Here is a 22,063-nt window from a genome sequence, read left to right as displayed (position 1 = left end):
AAATTTATTTTAAAGTAATGTATTTTTTAACCCCTAATTATGGATCGTTAGGAGGGAAGAAACAGCACGTGCGGTGTGAGCAGTGGGGTTGGCAAATGGCGATGGTGGTTGGTCCATGAAAATATCAGGAAGCATTAAATGAGAAGTCGTTGCTGCCCTTCAACGACGGGACAACGAATAGAGAGAGCCACGAAATCCAGTCGAAGCACGACGTCGTCTCTCCCCAGCTGGGAACATTTATGCGAGCACTGCCGAAAGGACGAGGTGGCTATCTATCTTGAAGCGTGCGTCTTCGGACTATAGCAGCGGCGGCTCGTGATGGGTAGGATGCAGCGGTTGCCAAATGGTTCCTGGGAATATCTATATCTTCTTCATATGAGATGTGAACCAAACGCAACGCCATATCGAATGATTCTTTATGTTGAGACCACAAGAAAGAAGAGATAACTGCGTTGCTTGCTTGCGCCATGGCCCATGGGACCGCAATTTACTATATGAATTGCAAAGCAGCACACACACAAACACACACACACACACACAGCAATACTTCCTTATCAGAAATTGATAAGGTGGGTCCCAAGAATATTCTACTGGACTGCTAAATCGCAGTACTGTTTAAAATTATAAACCCGTATTTCGGTTAATGTTGTCAAGACCCACCATACGCTAAACCCTGATTGAAGAGATACATACCCGAAACCTCCAAGTTTACTTCCTTGCAATGATCTATTCTGAATTTACAGCACCGTTTAACACAAATCCCAAGCACCTCTCCATATCGAAATGAAGATGATGAAGAATACATAGTTCCCTAGTAACTCTAACCTTGCACCCTACATGTTCTGTGCCTAGCAAAGGTGACCGATTCTACAGTCACATGCAGCGTAAGTATTACGCCTATGTAAGATAGATATCTAACTTGGAGGTGAACGAGATTAACATAAAAACTACTTGAGATACCATTAGTAGAATATTATTCCCCATTTATGACCTTCTTCAGTCATCGGCCTTCCCACCGCCAACTACGCTACTTGATGAGCTATCTTGGATGCTAGGAGATGAAGAGAACCTAGTCGAGGAGCTCCCATCTGTGAGGCTGTTTTCCTTCCTGGGCAATTTCTTGGATTTCCTTTGTCGAGATGAAGAGTCCTGCAAAGCAGTTAATAAAGACAGTTAACAAAGACCCAATAATATCAAGCAAAACAAATCATTGAAGATGATGATGCCTTTCTTCCCTCATTTTCTTTGCCTTTGTTTCAGCTTATACACTTTATTTTTTTCACCCTAGGAACATGTGGCGGGACTGTTAAAGTTTTAGAATGGCATCCAAAGATGAACATGACCTTAGGCATTTAATTTTTACTCTTCGCCTAATTTTTTATTCATTAAATATTTTTCTTTTCTAATTTCCCAACCGTGTCACAGTACAATGATTGTTTCTAAAGTATTGTCCTCCAACATATTTACCTATAAACATTATGACTCACCTCATCTCCAGTAGATCCAGGTGTCTTGAGCTCAAGGTCTGTTGTGACATCATTTGAGGCCTCACCTCTTTCAATCTTGCTTTCCCCTTGACAATCAGATGCCTTTTTTCTTGAATTTTGTTGCCCTGAAATATTCAACCTAGTGCCCGGCTGTACGGCAGGAGATAGATTCTGGGTGGACTGTTGTTCAATCATGGTATTAGGAGTTACATATGGAACAAAAGTTGAACAAGGGTTAGGAATAACACCAGGATTTTGATTCCCAAAAAAGGGGTATGGTTGCAACGATGGATGCATGGGAATTGGCCCAGGGGCTATTGGCATGGGAACTGGCATTGGCAAGGGATATGAAGGAGGGTGCATAACAACTGAATGATCAATAGCAGCCCATGGAAATGTAGTCCTGAGTCTCTGCTGATAGTGAGTATTAAGGTTCTCAATATCAGATTTAAGAGAAGCCTTTTCTTCTCTGAGATCATTTTTCTCCTGAGTCAACTGATTTGTCATGCAAAAGAAAAGAAAGGGACAATCAAATACCATATTGAATGGGTCACACAGCAATATAAATTTATTGCAAAGAAAAATCACCTCACGGGATTCTGTAGTCAGTGTGGCATACTCCACTTTTAATCTCTCAACTTGAGTTGTCAAATCCTTCACCATTTGGATTGTATCGGTGAGAATGGATGCTTTGTCATTTTTGGGTCTATCAGGATCTGCAATTTCAAGTCAATGCAAGATTATCTAATTTGCCAGAACCAAAGGAAATTTACAGAAAAACTCTTGGCCTTGCAGACAAAAATGACAAAAAGGATGGGTCTGACATAGCTGGTTACAGTTTCTCCAATAGTCTAGGCATCAGACCATAATTTAGTGCTTATTTACTTCGTTAATAATTGCAAAGTAAATGTATTAAGGGAATATGTTCAGGATAGTAAAAGCCAGTAAAATTATTTCCTCCTACAATAAAAAAAAGTAATTTCATTATATAAAGATTCATATCCACATCCCACCAGACATCATACCTCACACCTTCACCTACAATGTTAAAGGATCATGCAACTCCAGCTAAAAACTGGTTGGACACTACGCACCCAAACTGAAATACCATATATTACTGATTAAAATCAAAATTTTCTGCCACCTCCTAAATAAAAGTACATATGCTTATTTCAGGAAGGGATAGGGGCTCATTATGGAATAGTGCTAAGCCAATCGAAGTTTACAACTTGAAGATATCATTAGAGCAGCAAAGTCTTTTTGGATATTAACATTACCAATTGAAGTTCAATAGGTAAACAAAACAATTCCTGAGCTAGCTCAGCCTGGTTAATGCCACATGAAAAGACACCCCAGTAGTGTCAAATAGTTTAGAAGATAGAGTTCAGCGGTAGGAATTTCATGGCAAACTACTCTTGTCACTTGCTCAGGTAAAAATCCCAAATTCAAAAGAAATATACTTCCCAGTTCCCACCCTTTTATTCCAGGAAAAAAAAAGGAAACAACATCTTCTGGAGAGTCCCTGAATCAATTTTCAACCCCAAGATTAATGATAACATAAAACTTGTATGAGGTATATTAAAATTAAACAAGAAAAAATAGTTTGCCCAATGCAGTCATAGATGATTTTTCCAAGTTTTACTTCCTCTAAGGCAGGGAATAGGAGACGGAATCTATTCTCGAAGGATTCCTGGTATGATATAAAAGGTCTTGCCAACTTTCTTGGTATTTCACTATATGCTATGGGTTTAGTGACACATTATTGATTTCTTCCCCTTCAGCTGGAGCTTGGCTGAATAATGTGCCACTAAACCCATAGCATGCCTGGTGGTCTATTCCATGCAAGCAGGGGCCAATGACATTCCAGTATGGATAATGGATTAACCCAATTTGTTGACTGATTCACAAGATTATGGAGGGAATTGGATTATGATTTCATGGTCTAATCTTCCCAACCTAGCACATATTCTATCTTCAGTATTTAGAAAGAAATTGGAAAGATTTAGATATTTCCTAATCTTGTTTTCTGTATCTTTGAATTTTGTATAGTGTACAGCCTATCCTTCCTTATTGTTTATCTTTCCTATGTTGTATTCTTCTTCCCTATTAATAGGGGATGTAATATTCAGTTCAAGTAATCCAGAGAATTATTATTCTTTGTTCCTCCTACATCCTTTGATCTATTTTTTACATAGTATCAGAGCCAATTCGCTTGAATCATTCTTTGTGAGCCTTCATTGCCACGGTTATACTTTGTTTTTCCTACACTATTTTTTGTAATCCTGTATGATGTCTGAAATTTTTGAAACGACTTCTCCCATCTCAACAAAACAAGCTATGCCAATCAAACAACCAACCAGTGGTGCCCCTGCTGGTGAGCTGCCAGGAATGCACCATTCATAGCGCCTAGATGGTGGGAATTACTTTAAATAGTCTCAGCTAGTGAAACGTTTCTGAAGGGTCGGGGAAAGATTGCTCACCTTACTAGTCCAGTACCTAAAGCCTCGGATCCGAGATTTGTTGCTTGGGATGTAGAAGATTTAATGTTGATGTCATGGGTGTGGAGTTCAATGCTACCGAGGTAAGCAAGAACTATATGTTTTTATCTATAGCTAAGGACATTTGGGATGCAGTTAAGAAAACATATTCTAAGGTGCAAGATGCATCAGTTGTCTATGAAATAAAAACAAAAATTAGTAGCACAAAGCAAGGATCCTTGTCTATGACTGATTACTATAATAGGATGAATGGTTTTTGACTTGAATTAGACCATTATCGGGACATTAAAATGGTATGTAGTGAAGATGTTGTTATTCTAACCTCTATGCTAGAAAGAGATAGAATAGTGGAATTCTTGACTGGGCTTAATTCTGAGCTTGATCATGTAAGAGCACAGATCCCTAGCAGGAAAAAGATGCCATCTTTGAATGAGGTGTTTTTTATAGTACGTAGTGAGGAGCATAGAAGGGCAGCTATGTTTAATGATCATAATTTGGAAGGGTCAGCAATGGTGTCTAACAAGGTGCAGGGATCATGGACTAAGTGACAACAAGGTAAAGATATGTTCTCCTCTAAGCAAAACAAGGAGGTTATGGTGTTCCTACTATAAGAAGCCAAAACACACAAGGGAGACATGCTTTAAATTGTATGGAAAAGAGGTTGTTTTGAACAAAATGGGAGGATTCAAGAATTTGTAGCCTAAGAGTCAAGCAAAGGTGTATCTTACAACTAAAGAATCGGAGGAACCAACTAAGAAAGTCGATTCTACTATCTCCTCAAATATGGGAGAGTTAAATACAGAAGAAATCGATAAGCTGAAATCCTTCTTAAAGACTCTCCAAGGAGGATCATGCTCTCTAGTCTAAGCAGGTATGTGTTGTAATTCTGAATTCTCTATTGCCTCACACACTACTAAGAATGAGTTATGGATCTTGGATTCCGGAGCTACTGATCACGGATTCCGGAGCTACTGATCACATGACTCCTAACCTGAGTGGGTTTGAAACATATAAACCAATAACCAACTAGAATTACAATAGCTAATGGCCATACGATTCCTATAACCGGACAAGGAAGTATGTGTTTGAACCATTCCCTTCATGTCCAACATGTGCTTCATGTGCCTAGTCTTTCTACCAATTTACTTTCAGTTTATAAACTCACTCAAGATCTTAATGGTCGTGTCATCTTTTCTCCTCATACTTGTGAATTTCAGGATCTGGCCATGGGGAACATGATTGGTGTAGCTAAGGCACAAAATGGGTTGTACTACATACAAAGGAACTATGAGCTATCTGCAGGAGCTCAACCTACTCTAGCCTGCTCCTCTCAATCTACCTCTACCAAGATTGATGTCTAGCTTTAGCATCTTAGATTAGGACATTCTCTTTTTCATCTGTTAAAGACTATGTTTCCTACTTTGTTTCAGGGTTTAGATGTTACTGATTTTCATTGTGATGTGTGTGAGATGTCTAAACATCATCGGGTGCCTTATGTTGTTAGTAATAAATTCTCTTTTATTCCTTTCTTTTTGGTACACTCTAATGTGTGGGGGCCCTCTAAAGTTCCCAATTGTTCTGAGGCTAAATGGTTTATCTTCTTTATTGATGACTACACATGAATGACTTGGGTGTACTTACTAAAAGATAAGGTAGCCAACAGTGACATCCCACCTTTATTCCATAGAATGATCCTTACTCAATTTGGGGTTTCTATTAAAAGATTTAGAACTGATAATGCAAGAGATTATTTTAATCACCACTTAAATCAGTTCTTTCAACAAGAGGGTATCATCCATGAATCCTCTTGTGTTGATACTCCATAACAAAATGGAGTTGCTAAGAGAAAGATGAGGCACCTCCTTAATGTGATTAGAGCTCTCTTGCATCAACATGTTGTTCATAAATCTTTTTCGGGTGAAGCAGTGCTCACTGCAACTTATTTGATAAACCCAATTCCTTCTAAAGTGCTCAACCACCTCAGTTCTTTTCAGTGCCTTTCTTCTCACTTTCTTAAACTTGGTCTCCGTACATCTCTTCTTTCAAAGTGTTTTGAGTGTGTGGCTTTTCTTCACATTTCTAAGCACCACAGGGACAAATTTGATCTTAGAGACCTTAAGTGTATTTTTATTGGATACTCTCCTACCCAAAAAGGACTATAAGTGTTACCATCCTCCCACTCACAAATTCTTTGTGTCTAGAGATGTGACTTTTTGTTGAAACTCAGTCCTTTTTGGGGACTTTTCTTTCTGGTCCATAGGGGGAGAGAGTGGACAATGACCATGATCCGCCCAATCTACCTAATTTGGACTTGTCTTTGGATTCTTAGCCACACCCTCCATCAGAATCTAACTCACCTACCCTACCTATTCTCTCTGTACTAGAGTCCTCAGATGTAGAAGTATTGGGAGAATTATTATCATCATCTCCTAGTCCTTCTATTCCAAACCAATTAGTGATGCCATCTCCTTCCAGATTTAAAGGTTCACCCTATGTCTACAAGAGAAGGGTTTAGCTAATTTCATGTGCAAAGCAAGGACCAACATCTACTCCAAGGTCAGGTATTGAACTATCTCAATCTTCTGTTCATTCTGAACCTATTCACAGTGATTTAGATTTGCCTATTGCTGTTAGAAAAGGAGTTAAGAGTTGCACACAACATCCTATAGCCAATTTCATTTCCTATCATCGCCTTTCATCCAAACACAAGAGTTTCTTGTCTTCCCTTGATTCCATAACCATTCCTAAGTCAGTAGAGGAGGCATTACAGAATCAGAATTGGATATAGGCCATGCAAGAAGAAATGAGAGCCTTAGAGAAAAATCAGACTTAGGTGATGGTGCCTAGACTGAAGGGAATTCAACCTATAGGTTCCAGGTGGGTGTTTAATGTGAAAGTATAATGTAGATGGTACATTAAAATGGTATAAGACTCAATTGGTAGTTAAGAGACATACACAAACTTATGGCATTGATTATTTGGAAACATTTGCACCTGTGGCAAAAATGACTACTATTAGAATACTTATATCTCTAGCTAGTTGTTAGGGGTGGAAATTGACACAATTGGATGTAAAAAATGCCTTCCTACATAGTGATTTAAAGGAGGAAGTCTTTGACCCACCTCCAGGCTTCACTAAAGATGTATCAGGCAAAGTTTTCAAATTGAAAAAGGCTCTTTACGGGTTAAAGCAATCCCCAAGGGCTTGGTTTTACAAGTTTTCAAAGGCTATCAAGCAAATAGGGTATTGGCAAAGTAGGGGAGATCATTCTCTGTTTATTAAGCATTCTAAGCAAGGTAATCTAACAACTTTACTTGTGTATGTAGATGACATTATTGTCACCAGGAATAATATTGATGAACAGCAACACCTGAAGGAGAATTTGGCTTGAGAATTTGACATAAAGGACCTTGGCAAGCTTAAGTATTTCTTAGGCATAGAAGTAGCCTACTCTAAGGACAGTATCTTTCTTTCCCAAAGAAAATATACCATGGATTTATTGGAACAAACCAAGTTGTTAGGTGATAGGACAACTGGTACTCCATTAGAACGAAATCTCAAGTTGGGAAAATCTGATGGCCCAATGGTAGACAGAGGGAGGTATCAAAGGTTAGTGGGCCAATTAATCTACTTATCACACACAAGAACTAACATTGCTTTTACTGTCAGCTTGGTGAGTCAATTTATGCACAGTCCAACTGAAGAACATATGCAAGCAGTGAAAAGAATCTTGCATTACCTAAAGGCAACACCAAGGAAAGGTCTTTTGTTCAAATCAGGAAAAGAATTAGAAGTTACAAGGACAGATGTTAATTATGGAGATTCTCTTGTGGATAGAAGATCTACTACAGCTATTGTGTATTCTTAGGAGGAAATTTGGTATCCAAGAGAAATAAAAAACAAAACGTAGTGGCCTGGTGCAGTGTAGAAGCTAAGTTTCAGGCAATGGCCCTTAGTTTATGTGAACTATTGTGGTTAAAAATTGTGCTAGATGATCTACAAATCCCTTGTCATGGTCCAATGAAGTTGTTTTGTGATAATCAATCGATTATCAGTATTGCACATATTCCAATGTAACACGTCCGCACCAAGTATGTTGAGATTGATCGCCATTTCATCAAGGAAAAGTTAGAGGCTGGAAAAATCTGCATACCCTTTGTTACTTCAGAAAATTAGCTAATTGATTTATTGACAAGGGTCTTCCTATCAAAAGGTTTGAAAAGCTTATAGGCAAGCTAGGAATGATAAATATTCATTCACCAGCATAAGGGGGAGTGTTAACTAATTCACAGGATTATGGAGAGAATTGGATTATGATTTCGTGGTCTAAACTTCCCAACCTAGCACAGATTCTATCTTTAGTATTTAGAAAGAAATTGGACAGATTTAGATATTTCCTAATCTTGTTTTCTATATCTTTGAATTTTGTATAGTGTACAGCCTATCCTTCCTTATTGTTTATCTTTCTTATGTTGTATTCTTCTTCCCTATTAATAGGGGATATAATATTCAGTTCAAGAAATCGAGAGAATTATTATTCTTTGTTCCCCCTGCATCCTTTAATCTATTTTTTACACAATTAAAGGAGTATTCTCAATCTCCTCATTATATTAGTTTCCTATGGGTGTTGTCTCTCATTTTTTTGGTTGAAAATTTATTTTTCTTTACTTCTATAATCTCATCACTTATTTGGGGAATCATACATCCATATAAGGCATCCAGGCACTCTTTTCAGCATTCTAATAACTTCTTAAAAAAATTAATAATAATAACACTATGTCAGGTCCCGGAGGACTGACTAGATATTTTAGAGAATGGGAGAGGGAAAACAGAGAGAATTAGGAGAGAGGAAGGAAGAACAGAGGGAGAATTGATAGGATAGTGATATTACTTCTCAATGAATATCCAATCGGGAGAGAGATAGCCCATATATAGCTGGGATTCTCCTCACGTGCTGTAACCGATTACAGCTATAGGGAATGTACAAGCTTAATAAAGTAGCAACAGATTATGTACTACCCCCCACAACAACTAACTAACTCAGCCCAACCTTTCTTATCCAGTCCTTCTATTACATTTTATTGCAAAACTACCCTTATCCCCAACGGTATATGACAATTACCCCACCCTTCAAAACTTTTCTTGTCCACAAGAAATATGGAGGAGGCTGGCCACACGCGGAAATTGGGTCAAAATGTCCGGGAGGTACTCCCACGTATTATCTTCGAAGTGTTGATCAGCCCATTTAATGAGAACTTGAGTGATTGGAGCACCTTGTCTATAAATCACCCTTTTGTCCAGTATAGCTATAGGTTCTCGGAGATGAGCTTCAGCTTGGGGGAGGTTAGGTAGGATGGAGCTTGCTAGCTGTGCCCCCACTGCTTTCTTGAGAAGCGAAACATGAAAAACTGGATGCATATTAGTACCTTCCGGCAATTCCAAACGGTACGCCACTGATCCTATTCGTGCAATAACTGGAAAAGGTCCATAGAACTTCGGATGTAATTTAGAACTGGGATGGGGAAGTAGTGTCCTTAGGTGTCCCGGTTTCAATTTGAGATACACGATATCCCCAACCTGGAATTCTCTTTCACTTCTTTTCTTGTCAGCAAATTACTTCATCCTATTTTGGGAAGTAGCCAGCTCCTCCTTAATTCCCTGCAAGGCTTGCTGCCTTTGCTGTAGGTATGTGTCTAAAGAGGCCACAGTTGAATTATCTGCCAGTGCCGATAGTAGGAGTGGGGATTTGTAACCATAAAAGGGCTTCAAAAGGGGACAATTTTATGGTTGAATGGCGGCTAGAATTATACCACCATTGAGCCATCAGAAGCCACTTATGCCATGTCTTTGGTTGCAGAAAACAAGTACACCTGAGATACATTTCCAAGCACCGGTTAACCCTTTCGGTTTGTCCATCCGATTCAGGGTGGTATGCACTAGACATCTTCAATTTCACTCCCAGCAACCCCATCAATTCCTTCCACAGTCGACTAGTAAAGATCTTATCCCTATCGGAAACTATGGCCTTGGGTGTTCCATGTAGTTTTACTACCTGGTCGAGGAATATCCTGGCCATTTCCTGGGCAGTGTATGGGTGAATCAATCCCATAGAGTGCCCATATTTGATAAAACGGTCCACGACCACCATAATGCAGTCTTTACCTTCTGATTTGGGTAGCCCCTCTATAAAATCCATCGAAATATCTTCCCATGGACCCCAAGGAATATTCAGAGGTTGGAGTAACCCAGGTGTTGCCACATTTTCTAGTTTGCACCGCCTACAAGTATCACACCTGATCACAAATTCCATAACGTCCTTCTTGAGTCCTGCCCATCGGAAGAGTTGCTTAACCCGATGATAGGTGTTTACAATACCCAAGTGGCCCCCTATGGGAGAGGCGTGCAGTGCCTCTATAATTTTCCTTTTCAGTGCTTCCTCCTCCCCAATCACCAGCTTCCCTCGGTGTCTAATCATCCCATTACTCAAAGTGTATCCTGGTTTGGATGAGGGATTGACTACCAACTGTTGTAAGAGTTCTCAGGTCTTGTCACTTGAGGGATAACTAGCAGCGATCTCTTGGCACCATTCTGGAACAATGGTTGAAATGGCAGCTGCACTTCCCTCTTCAAGACATCTTGATAGAACATTTGTTGCAAGATTTTCTTTACCCTTCCTATATTGGATCACATAGTTCAAACCCATTAATTTAGTCATACCTTTGCGTTGTAGTTGAGTATGTAGCTTTTGTTGTAACAAGAATTTAAGGCTCTCATGGTCAGTCTTGATTACAAAACTCCCTCCCTCAAGATAATGGCGCCATCTTTCTATCGCCATCAGGATTGCCAGAAGTTCTTTCTCATATATGCTCAATCCGAGATGTCTTGGTGCAAGAGCTTGACTGGGGAAGGCTATGGGTCTACCTTCCTGAACCAAGACTGCTCCAATCCCATTGCTGTTGGCGTCAGTTTCTAAGATGAACTGTTTGTTGAAGTCAGGTAATCCTAGAGTGGGCACTTCACTCATAGCCTGCTTAAGTTTGCAAAAAGCCTTCTCGGCCGTGGCATCCCACTTGAATCCATCTTTCTTCAGTAGGTTAGTGAGAGGCCGACTAATTATGCCATACCCTTTAACGAACCGGCGATAGTATCCGGTTAACCCTAGGAATCCTCTCAACCCTTTCACATTTTGCGACCGAGGCCAAGACACCATGGTTGTAACCTTACTTGGATCTGTGCTTACCCTTGAATTGGAAATAATATGCCCAAGATACTCAACTTGTTGCTTAGCAAAAGTACACTTTGACTCCTTAACATATAGCTTATTGATTCTAAGGACTTCAAAGGTGGTTTTCAAGTGGTTTAGGTGTTGAGCGAAGGTGGGACTGTAAATTAAAATGTCATCAAAGAATACTAGGATGAATTGGCACAAATATGGTTCGAAAATTTTGTTCATTAACGCCTGAAAAGTTGCAGGGGCGTTAGTTAGGCCAAAGGGCATTACAAGAAATTCATAATGCCCTTGATGAGTGGTAAAAGCTGTCTTAGGAATGTCTTCAGGCCGCATCCTAATTTGATGGTAGCCTGATCGAAGATCTAACTTGGTAAAAACATAAGCATTGTTTAGTTCATCAAGGAGATCTTCCACAATTGAGATGGGAAACTTGTTCTTGATGGTCATAGCATTAAGTTGACGGTAGTCAACACAAAACCTCCATGACCCATCTTTTTTCTTAACAAGCAATACCGGTGATGCAAATGGGCTATGGCTGGTTTGGATAATGGACTTCTTTAACATATCTGTTATGAGTTTTTCTATCTCAGTCTTTTGTCTGGGAGGGTATCGATAGACTCTTAGGTTCACTGGCTCTACATTAGGCTTAAGATTAATAGCATGGTCATAGGGTCGCTGGGGTGGTAGGGAACTTGGCTCGGAAAAGAGGTCCTTATAATCAATTAACAGTATGTTAAGAGAGTCAAATTCATGTACCTGCCACGGGCTGTGAGTGTTACTGCCCGTTGTGCGTGCCAGCTGAAGTTCTGCCCCTTGCTCCCCGATGGTGACATCCATGGTATGGATAGAAAATAGTTGAGCCACCTGTGATAACTTGCTCTTGAGTATCCTTTGTAACCTCTTACCCAAGATGATTTTGCATACTCCCACCTTTGGTTTGCCTGTTAGAACCTTCTTGCTGCCATCTTTCTCAAAAGTCACTTCCATTTTGTTGAAATCAAAACTGATTGGATTGACTCCCTTCATCCAATCCACTCCCAGCACGACATCACAGCCTCCCAGCTTAAGCAACCTCAAGAAAGTTGAGAAATTTTCCCCATTCATCTCCCAATGGAAATCCCTACAATCTAACTGACTTAACACCTTGCTGTCGTTCGCAACTGTGACTGATAATGGTAAGGAAGTACTGACTTCACACCCCAATTTTCTTGCCACAGTTTCATCCAAGAAGCTATGAGTACTCCCACTATCGATGAGAACCATAATCGGATTGCTATTGACCCTTCCTTCTACCTTGATAACCTTACTATGGTTAACTCCTTTCAAGGCATGCAATGAAATCTCTTCTTGGTCCTCCCTCTCATTCTCCGAGAGTTCCTCTCCTTCCTCCTTGTCCTCGTCTTCCCCTTCCAGCAACAGTAGTTGCCTCTTGCACTTGTGGCCCATGAAATACTTGTCACCACATTTGTAGCATAGACCAGCTACTCGCCTCTGCTCCATCAGTCTTCCTCCCTGGGCGCAAGCAGGGTTGGTGGACAGTAGAACCAATACACCTCTTCCTTGGAACCCTCCTTCTCTGGGTGGCAACCTATTGCCAGTTTGCCAACCTCCCGTGATCACCCCTTTCACCGAATTCCTTTGTTTCTTAGCCATGGCATCAACGATCATCTCTTGTAACCTTGCGCTCTCGGCAGCCTGCTTCACCGAGTGCGGTTGCATCATCTTCACCATGGGTCTGACCTCGTCCCCTAAGCCACTGATGAAGCTCGATACATAATACTCCTCGGATAACTGGGGATTATGTATCATCATCAGTGATCTAAGCTCCTCGAATTTCTGCTGATATACCTGGATCGTCCCTTCTTGTTTGAGTTTGTTAAACTCTTCGATGATGTCCCGCATGCATTTATCTCCGAACCTTACACACAAATCTTCTACAAACACACTCCAAGGACTCCCCTCCTTGACCGCGAGCCAACCTTGATACCAAGCATCTCCCGTATCATTCAGATAAGCAGAAGCCATGGTGACCTTCTGCTGATCTGGAATTTGATATAAGGAAAATACTCGTTCACATCTTCTCGACCACCACCTCGGGTTCTCTCCTTCAAATAAAGGAATCTCGAGCTTCAACATGGGGTAATTCGGATGGTCTCGATTAGCCGTCATTCCCGGCCTCCTTTCCCTTACATTTTCTCCCACTATGTCCGTATCAAACTCGAACTCCGACGTTCCTCCTGGTCGAGGTTCTACCCCTACTCCTGGAAAAATGGGCTCCATTCGGTCTCTCGGAGGAAACTCAGGAGAGAGCCTCAATGATTGCTGTTGAGTGAACATTCACACGATCATTTGCATTTGTTCCATCATTTGCTCCCGAAAGAGAGTGTTCTGCTCGCGACTCTCCATCCTCCAACGTTCCATTGCCTGGTCGATTCTGGAATCGACTCCCGCTCCGATCGATAGTTCCAGTGATCCTAGTCGATTCTATACCTCCGTTATTGCTGTCGTCATCTGTTGTAGCTGCGATTCCATCTGCTTCATTCTTATCCTGTCTGCCATGGTGGTCGCTGACACCCAAGAAGGATGCTCTGATACCAGAATGTCAGGTCCCGGAGGACTGACTAGATATTTTAGAGAATGGGAGAGGGAAAACAGAGAGAATTAGGAGAGAGGAAGGAAGAACAGAGGGAGAATTGATAGGATAGTGATAACTTCTCAATGAATATCCAATCAGGAGAGAGATAGCCCATATATAGCTGGGATTCTCCTCACGTGCTGTAACCGATTAAAGCTATAGGGAATGTATAAGCTTAATAAAGTAGCAATAGATTATGTACTACCCCCCACAGCAACTAACTAACTCAGCCCAACCTTTCTTATCCAGCCCTTCTATTACATTTTATTGCAAAACTACCCTTATCCCCAACGGTACATGACACACTAATAATAATAATAATAAATAAATAACATATTTCATTTGCATAATATCTATAATGAAATATTTATTTTACCTAACACTTTTCCCAACTCCAAAAACTGCTCATTCAGACGATCCCTCCTCAATTTCTCACGGTCAGCTTTCTGAACTTTTCTTGCAGCAACACTGTCCTTGCATTCTGTTTCCAGCCTTTGGTTATTAAAAGAAAAAGAAAAGAGAAGTAAGAAAGAGAAAGGAAGTGGAAGGCAAAGCAATAGAAAGGAAAACAAAGAAATACTCTGGTGCATGACGGAGTTGAAAGTTTGTTTTAAAGTAACTCAATAAATTAAAGAGACCAGCAGGAAAAGACTAATGTACATGATTATTGCACACTGGGTTTACAACTCAGTATTCAGTATATCTGTCTTCTTGTTGCACATGCTGATAATATTCCCAAGACATTACATGAACTTATAGTCTTATATTTTGACTGCAAATTACAGAAAGGGCATTATATTGTAACTTATTATCTCTTGAATAACCTCTTTGGATTGAACTTTGAACATGGTAAAATCCTTCACCTAGAAGCTAACTTTCACTAATATAATCTAGCAAGCCAATGTCACCAATATGCTGATCACAAGAGGGGGAAAGGCACATTGGATGAAGGATAGAATGCATGCAATAAATAAAGCGCATTCTAACAAACTTAATCTTGATGCATGCTGGCCCAGGAAACTTCTCTCCCATTACAGAAAAGAAGCTACTACGCATAAACCAGGCAGAAGTATAACCTAGGCACTGGAAGAAAAAAAAAAAGAAAAACCTACGAATAGTTTATATACACAAAAATGTTATGACAACTACTTTTCTTCTTCTTCATTCTGGGTTGGAAACTGCCTATTACCAATACAACTCCGGTGTAAAAATATAAGGTAATCGTAAACCAGGACAGGGATTGGAACGGTAAAAACTAAAACAGTTAAAATACACAAATGAGCTATTACAACTACTCCTTTTTCTCATCTTCTCCTTTGTGCTGGAAATGGCTTCGTTACCAATCACAGCAAGTGCTCAAGTCAAAAGATGGGCAAGGTAACAGCACTACCATCATCAATAGGTAATAACAACCAGCCACAATAATTGAAACAAAGGTAAGAGTTCATGTGCAAAAATTAGAGATTACCAGTAGCATTAAGACAAGATGCATGAGACATGATTAAGATAGTATGATCATGTGAGAAAAAGGTCAATAAAAGCACTTATGAAGAGAGTGGATGGAATGGAAAAAGTTTGCAGCAAAGAAGTAGAGAGAGATCAAGGAAAACTTGGAGGGAAACTCTTACATATAAGGTGGGATATAATCACCTGACACAAGTTATTATCAGATGATTGGAGAGCTAGAATCCACACAAACAAATGACAATACAAGCACCACATGACAGCCTCAGCATCATGCTGTGTGGTGACACATGGATTGTGACATGAGTACTAGCTTGAAATGCCACGTGGTGACCTTTTCTTTCAAATTCAATGCATACAACTGATCTCCTTCTCCATTCCACTTGGGGCAATAGCTCTCCCTTACTACTCATTCTAAATTGCCTGAACTCCCTCCAGTCCACACATCGTAGCCAGACTCGGACATTTTGGAGCTTAATATCCCTTCACAAGAACCCTGGTAGCCTGTTCTGACTCCTAATCACCCACAAGAATCAAAGCTCTAGTAGTACTATTCAAGCTGAACTCTTGTTGGTTTATCCTACTCCTGTGTCATGATCCTAGGGTTTAGCCTAGGATTGGAATGACAATTGGAAGGAGCTGATGAATAGAATGGGGAGAGAATGTAGCGAGAATTGAGGGAGAGAATGTAGAGAGAAATGAGAGGGAAATTTGGGAGAATTGTAGAGAGAGAATCAGTTTTCATTTATCATTTTAATCATATCCTCTCCTCTTACAATGGGGCCTTTATATAGGCTTCATCTAACAAAATAACAGCATCCATGTGCTGTAACAGCATTACAAAATATCTCCTAACAACTTGCTAAGTCTATTACTATAATGACCTTCTATGGAATCTTGGGTCATGACATCCCGCAAATGGGAGAAGTGATGATCATACCTTCTTGACTTTTTCAGTCATATGCCCTCCTCTCCCCTGTGTACTCCTCCAAAGCACTATTATCCCCTCACTATTTAGACATGAGCGCAGGCAATTATAGATGCATACAAACATCTATGAAAGAAATCAATCTTCATTGTTGCTAATAAAATAGACGCATGCATACATCTATGAGAGATCAATTTCCATTGTTACCAATTAACAAAGTTGGCACATAAACATTGAAAATCAATTATGAAATTTACAAGGTAAAAATATCAAAAAGAGCCACTCCAATCTTACTATGAATAACCTCATTTCTAATTTTATCTTTTCTTGTATGATTGCAAATCCCTCTTAGCATCTTCATCTCCATTATGTTCATATTCTGCACATGTTAGTGCTTTATTGCCCAACATTCTATGCCATACAATAAAGTTGGTCTTATAGTTGTCTTATAATTTTTTCTTTTAGCTTTAATCAAAGGAATCTTTATGTTAGAGGAAACCTATTTTCTAACTTATTACAAAAGGCGAAGAACAAAAGGAACCTATAAACAAATATCTTGGGTGTTGGGGTGTAAAGCAAAGTGCTGGTGAGAAAGGCCATTTAGTAATTATGGAAGATACGGACTTGGACAAGTAAAGCCAACTAATATCAGGTCAACTCTGCAAAAAATCAATGGTCACAGATACACTTCATAGAAGTGTGGCTTTAGATAGAATGCAGTCATTTAGCTAAGGATTTCAATGTGGGATGTCTGTGGCCTTTACCTTCTATTTAGACAAGAAAAAATCAAAATCTACTTCTAGTCAAAAGGAGCAAACAGATCTGTTTTATCTCTCTTTACACCAAAGCATTAAAGACACAAAAATGGTAGGGATCATGGCAAAGAGTGGGAGCTGAAAGTACAGTCAAAAATGAAATTGACTTCGATGGAACAAAAACAACCATCAGGATGACAACTCACAACACAATCTCAGTGATTCTAATCAATTTAAAACGATATTCTGTAATAGTTGATTCCGAAATCTGATTCAGACATTTCACTTTGGTTGATCAGCTGCACTCATGATCAAGAGGGAATTCAGATTGCCTACATTCTTTTCTACAACTGTGGAATAACATGAGATGGTATACACATAGTTACACAGTTAGTGGCAACCCCCCCCCCCCCCCCACCCCCCACCCCCCCCCCCCCCCAAAAAAAAAAAAAACTGCGTTTCTGATTGTGCGAATCTATTCGCGAGATGAGTGCGTACTAGAACAGGAGGGACGTGACTTGGATCTCCAAAAATGGCAATCCCAAAATTATGAACAGTACAAGAGCTGATAAACTGGTTTTTATTCATTCAAATATTCATCTTCAATCACAGTTTTGTCAAAATTATGAAGTTGGATCTTATAGAAGATGGGATACTGATCGAGATAATGATAACATAGAGGATTATGTTACCAGATTGGAGGAGATGATATGGAGTGCTCTAGATAGCAAATATGTTGAAATGTGAAATGAAGAGGAATCTACACAAGCTTGCTCAAGAGCTTTGCTTGCTGCCACATACAAGCCATCATATAAGCTTGTGAAAGGAAGCAATTCTAAAGATAGGAGGGGAAAAGTAAATTATAAACATGGTGGTTAGAGATTTGGGATTCTTGGGATTTAGGCACTCTTATTATTAAGCTTTTGAGATGATTGTTAGCTTTAAATTTGTTATGTTAGCATTTAGTTTTTTTTCCCCTGTTTCAATTCTACTATTATGGTTTTATGTAATTGCCAACTAGCTTTTAGTTAAATTGAACCTTATTTTCATTGCAAGATCTCGTGAATATAAAAAACAAAAAATTCCTTCAAATTTTAATACTCATTCCAATACATTATTCAAAGCGAACCACAAACCAAACTGCCGTACCAACTAATCCTACACCCCACGAATGCATACCACATTCCGCGTAACTATGTTTATACATACAATAAATCTTAGAAGTAAGATATGTTAAAAAAATAGATAGGCTAAACAAAAATGATAAAATAATAAAGGTAGGTAGAAAATGCCACCCCTTTCAAAATTCAACAAATAGACAGCTGAACTTTTCCATCAAAACCCAAATCCCCTGGCAACATCCGTTGTGACAGTTGAAATTGATGGTTGAAGTCCTTGATAGTGTTAATGATCATCATCCAAGTAACCAATTGATTCATAATTCATCAGTAATTAAGAACTAGTAATACCTTTTACAGAAAGGAAGTGAAGCTATACATTTCACGTGCCTAAGGAGGTACAAGAGGCATAAAGTGCTATGCTACAGCAACAAATACAAATACACCTCCACTCCCTTTCCGTCCTTTACACTCTCTTCGAATTTAAACTTGCCACGACAATATTCATCCAGAGCTAAATAAACCCTAAAATATCCAATATGTATTACATGTTTGACCTATCAATCAACTTTCTATTAGCTCCTGTGAACGAAGATCAATGGTCTTTCCACAACATCCGTTCGTGGAGAAAAGGTGAAAGAAAAAAACGATAAGCAACACGTCCTTGCTTCTTGAACCACCAAGATCTCCGGCTAGTGTTGATCACACGCCTTAACTCGTGATACTCTTAATACCCACTACTTCACCGCAATTCTTACTAACTATTCAACAATTACAAATCAAAAATCCTTTGCTAGTGAACATAGTTAAGATTTTTTCCCATTAATTGCGCCAGTGCCGTTCCCTACTTGCGCTTTCTTTTTCTGTAAATCTAGCATCGAACACCTCCAATTGAATCGCCATACCACAAATTCAGAAACAATATCCGACAAAAAAAAAAAATGCAATTTGTACGGGAAGAACCTGGAATCGGGAAGGTGACCAGCGGACGGCAAGGGCGGGAGAGGGAGCTGCTGATGAGCCTCGGCGACCGATGTGCTTAGGGCTTGAGAGGATTGGCGGAAAGGGTCTTTATCTATTTGATCCATGGGCGCATTGTAATAGGAGAAATTTTCCAGAGCTTGTCCTCTTGAATTGACAAAGAAATCCGAGCGAGACGCTTTCAAGTTTATCTTCTTATCCCTGCCATCTGCGCTCTCCAGCCTTCGTACCACTAAACGGGTAGGCCCGGATTACCGATTCGGATTAAATATATCATTTTGAAATTTGAATTCTTTTTTTAAGATTTGTATTTTTACTGTTCAACTTGGATGTATCATCATTATCCAAACTTTGCATACATATATAAGCACTAAAGTGCAACTATTAATCGTCACTAAATAAATATTTATTTTAAATTTTTTAATTTTTTTGCTTGTACATGCATAATACAAACTACATGTTAAATATGGATAAAGTAAACTTTGATATATATGGACATACCTCGTTTGCACTTATAGACATTTTTTTCTTTTTCTGTTAATATATTTTGCTTATAGAAAAACTAAGGATAACCCGCACGGTGCAACTAAAAAAAATTGAACATTAAATTTGAACGCGAAATAATCAAGTACTGAATTTAGATACGTATTAAATTGAAAGTTTAAAAATTGAATATTGAATCTGAAGACAATGTATATAGTTTTTAAACACGAAATAATCAAACAATTAATATAAACATGCATTAAGCTGAAAATCATTTGAAATAAAAAGGGTAAAAATATGGATATTCTAAAAATATGATGCAATAAATATATCAACCTATCTACAAAATTTATATATCTCATAATTATAATCAAATCATGTCATATGCACATTAAAATCCAACTATGTACTAATTACCATAACACCATTTTTTCTACACAAACAACTATATCAAGACTTGTAAAAGTGACAAACAAAATAAACCCATAAAAGTTTTCAATCACATACTACTTTAATCACAAAACAAAATGACATAAACTATTTATAAATCAATTGCTATCTCAATGAATGAACAAAAACTAAGCAAGAGGTATTGAATTATATTTTTGGTCACTAAAAAATTTGCTTAATTCAAAATTCAAAAACCATGTAATGAGAGAGTATCCTTCGAAAATGTAAATTGAAATCAATATAAGAAATTTTCAATTTTTTGACAGAATATCTTTTAAAAATATGATACCACAAATATATCAACATGTCTATAAAACTTATATATTTTATAATCATAACCAAACCATGTCATATGCATGCTGATTACCACAAAACATCATAACAATAATAACCATTGTTCTACGTATTTCGAACTATTTACCATTACAAAATAAACCCATAGAAGTTCATGTAAGCATTTTATCAAACATCTTTTGCTCATCCTATCAACCAACCTCATACTTACCATCAACACGACTGCTTGCTTAATCAAGCCATAGTCAAAAACCTAGTTCCTAAAACCCAATTTTGTGCTCCAAATTTGTTCAGTTCAATTATATATATACACACAAAATTTCCCCCATAGTTCAAACACTGGGTCCGTTCGAATATCATTTCCCCCATAGTTTATGAACTTACACACAAAATTTAATTAATCTAATATACAATGTCTACACGTACAAAACAAATATACAGAATACACAATCCATTTTGGGACTACAGAATACACGAAATACATAAATATACACACACATATACATAATATAAACACGCACACACTGTTACATAAACACACACCCACTGCCACACACTCTTTCTCTCTCACCCATTTTGACCGTCACACAGAACACACACATATACATAATATATACACACACTATATACACAAAGAACACACACACATATATACATAATATAAACACACACATACTGCCACATGAACACAGACACACACACATAATATAAACACACACCCATTGCCATTGCCCGCCAATGCACCGCCAGGCACACTTTCTCTCTCTCTCTCTCTTTGTGTGCGCCTTTAGACAAAAAGGCACGTGTCTAACAAAGGCACATTTAATTACATCGTATTTGCTACTCATTTAATCTTAATATACATACATTTAATTAACAACTATTGATATACATAAATGCTCATTTAAGATCTTGCATATATATAACAAAATGCTCATTTATATTATTCCAAATGATTAAGATCTTGCATATATATAACATAAATGCTCATTTATGCACAGAAACGAAAACCATTTAAGATTGCTTCTGGTGTACATACATACATGCATAGAAAAAACAAAGAACAACAAACATTAGATTACTTCTATATTCTAGCAAACAAAGAACAACGTACAAAACATCTTAAACCAAAAGCATACATTTGAGATGTATGTACATTTAAGATGTATATAGTTCTTATAAGCGTACATTTACATACATATACATATACATTTACATACATACATACATTTGAACATGCTGTCTACATACATTTCATTTAAGATTACATTTCATACATTTCATTTAAGATTTATGTATATTTTCCTAACGTGGCTGTCTACATACATTTCATTTCATTTCATTTGTATTTTAATCTTAAGATTACATATACATACATTTCATTTAAGAATAAATCTCAAACGCTGCATACATACATTTCATTTTTCTTTCTATATAAGCTTACATTTACATACATACATTAAATATACGTATATCTTAAACCAAATTTAACGGGATACAGTATTTTAGCAAACATTAAGATTTAATTCCAGCAAGCATGCATACAACGTACATACATTTAATATACATAAATGAGCAGCAAACACACAATATATATGTATACACACAAAAATGAGCAGCGAACACCATCGTTTCTAGCGTACATATATACATACACAGAAATATATGTATGTAAACACACACAAAATACATACACATATACCAGGAAGTGGCGTTGGCAGGGGCGATGGGGACGGCG

The 22,063-nt window shown here is 38.3% G+C and overlaps 1 protein-coding gene across 1 annotated transcript; it reads right to left on the bottom strand.

Annotated features, from left to right (window-relative positions):
- Window positions 1-585: 585 nt before the first annotated feature.
- Window positions 586-19,324, bottom strand: LOC127801745 (transcription factor bHLH121-like). The gene is made up of 5 exons (XM_052337122.1): window positions 19,081-19,324; window positions 14,229-14,344; window positions 2,076-2,203; window positions 1,488-1,982; window positions 586-1,149 (listed from the first exon to the last, which is right to left on the bottom strand). Exons 1-5 carry the CDS (start codon window positions 19,203-19,205, stop codon window positions 997-999), a joined length of 1,017 nt encoding a protein of 338 aa, XP_052193082.1. The 5' UTR covers window positions 19,206-19,324; the 3' UTR covers window positions 586-996.
- Window positions 19,325-22,063: the final 2,739 nt, after the last annotated feature.

The sequence above is a fragment of the Diospyros lotus genome, chromosome 5 (genome assembly GCF_014633365.1).
Source record: "Diospyros lotus cultivar Yz01 chromosome 5, ASM1463336v1, whole genome shotgun sequence".
NCBI lineage: Eukaryota > Viridiplantae > Streptophyta > Magnoliopsida > Ericales > Ebenaceae > Diospyros > Diospyros lotus.
This window is presented reverse-complemented; position numbering and strand designations above follow the sequence as displayed.

What these genes read in the sequence shown, in the direction of transcription:
- LOC127801745 (XM_052337122.1), bottom strand. Translation starts at nt 19,205, where the DNA reads ATGGATCAAATAGATAAAGACCCTTTCCGCCAATCCTCTCAAGCCCTA. An exon ending in GGAGTTGGGAAAAGTGTTAG is followed by an intron (nt 2,204 to 14,228) that starts GTAAAATAAATA and finishes TTGAAATTGCAG; the next exon opens with ATCCTGATAGACCCAAAAAT. An exon ending in CTGGATCTACTGGAGATGAG is followed by an intron (nt 1,150 to 1,487) that starts GTGAGTCATAAT and finishes ACTGCTTTGCAG; the next exon opens with GACTCTTCATCTCGACAAAG.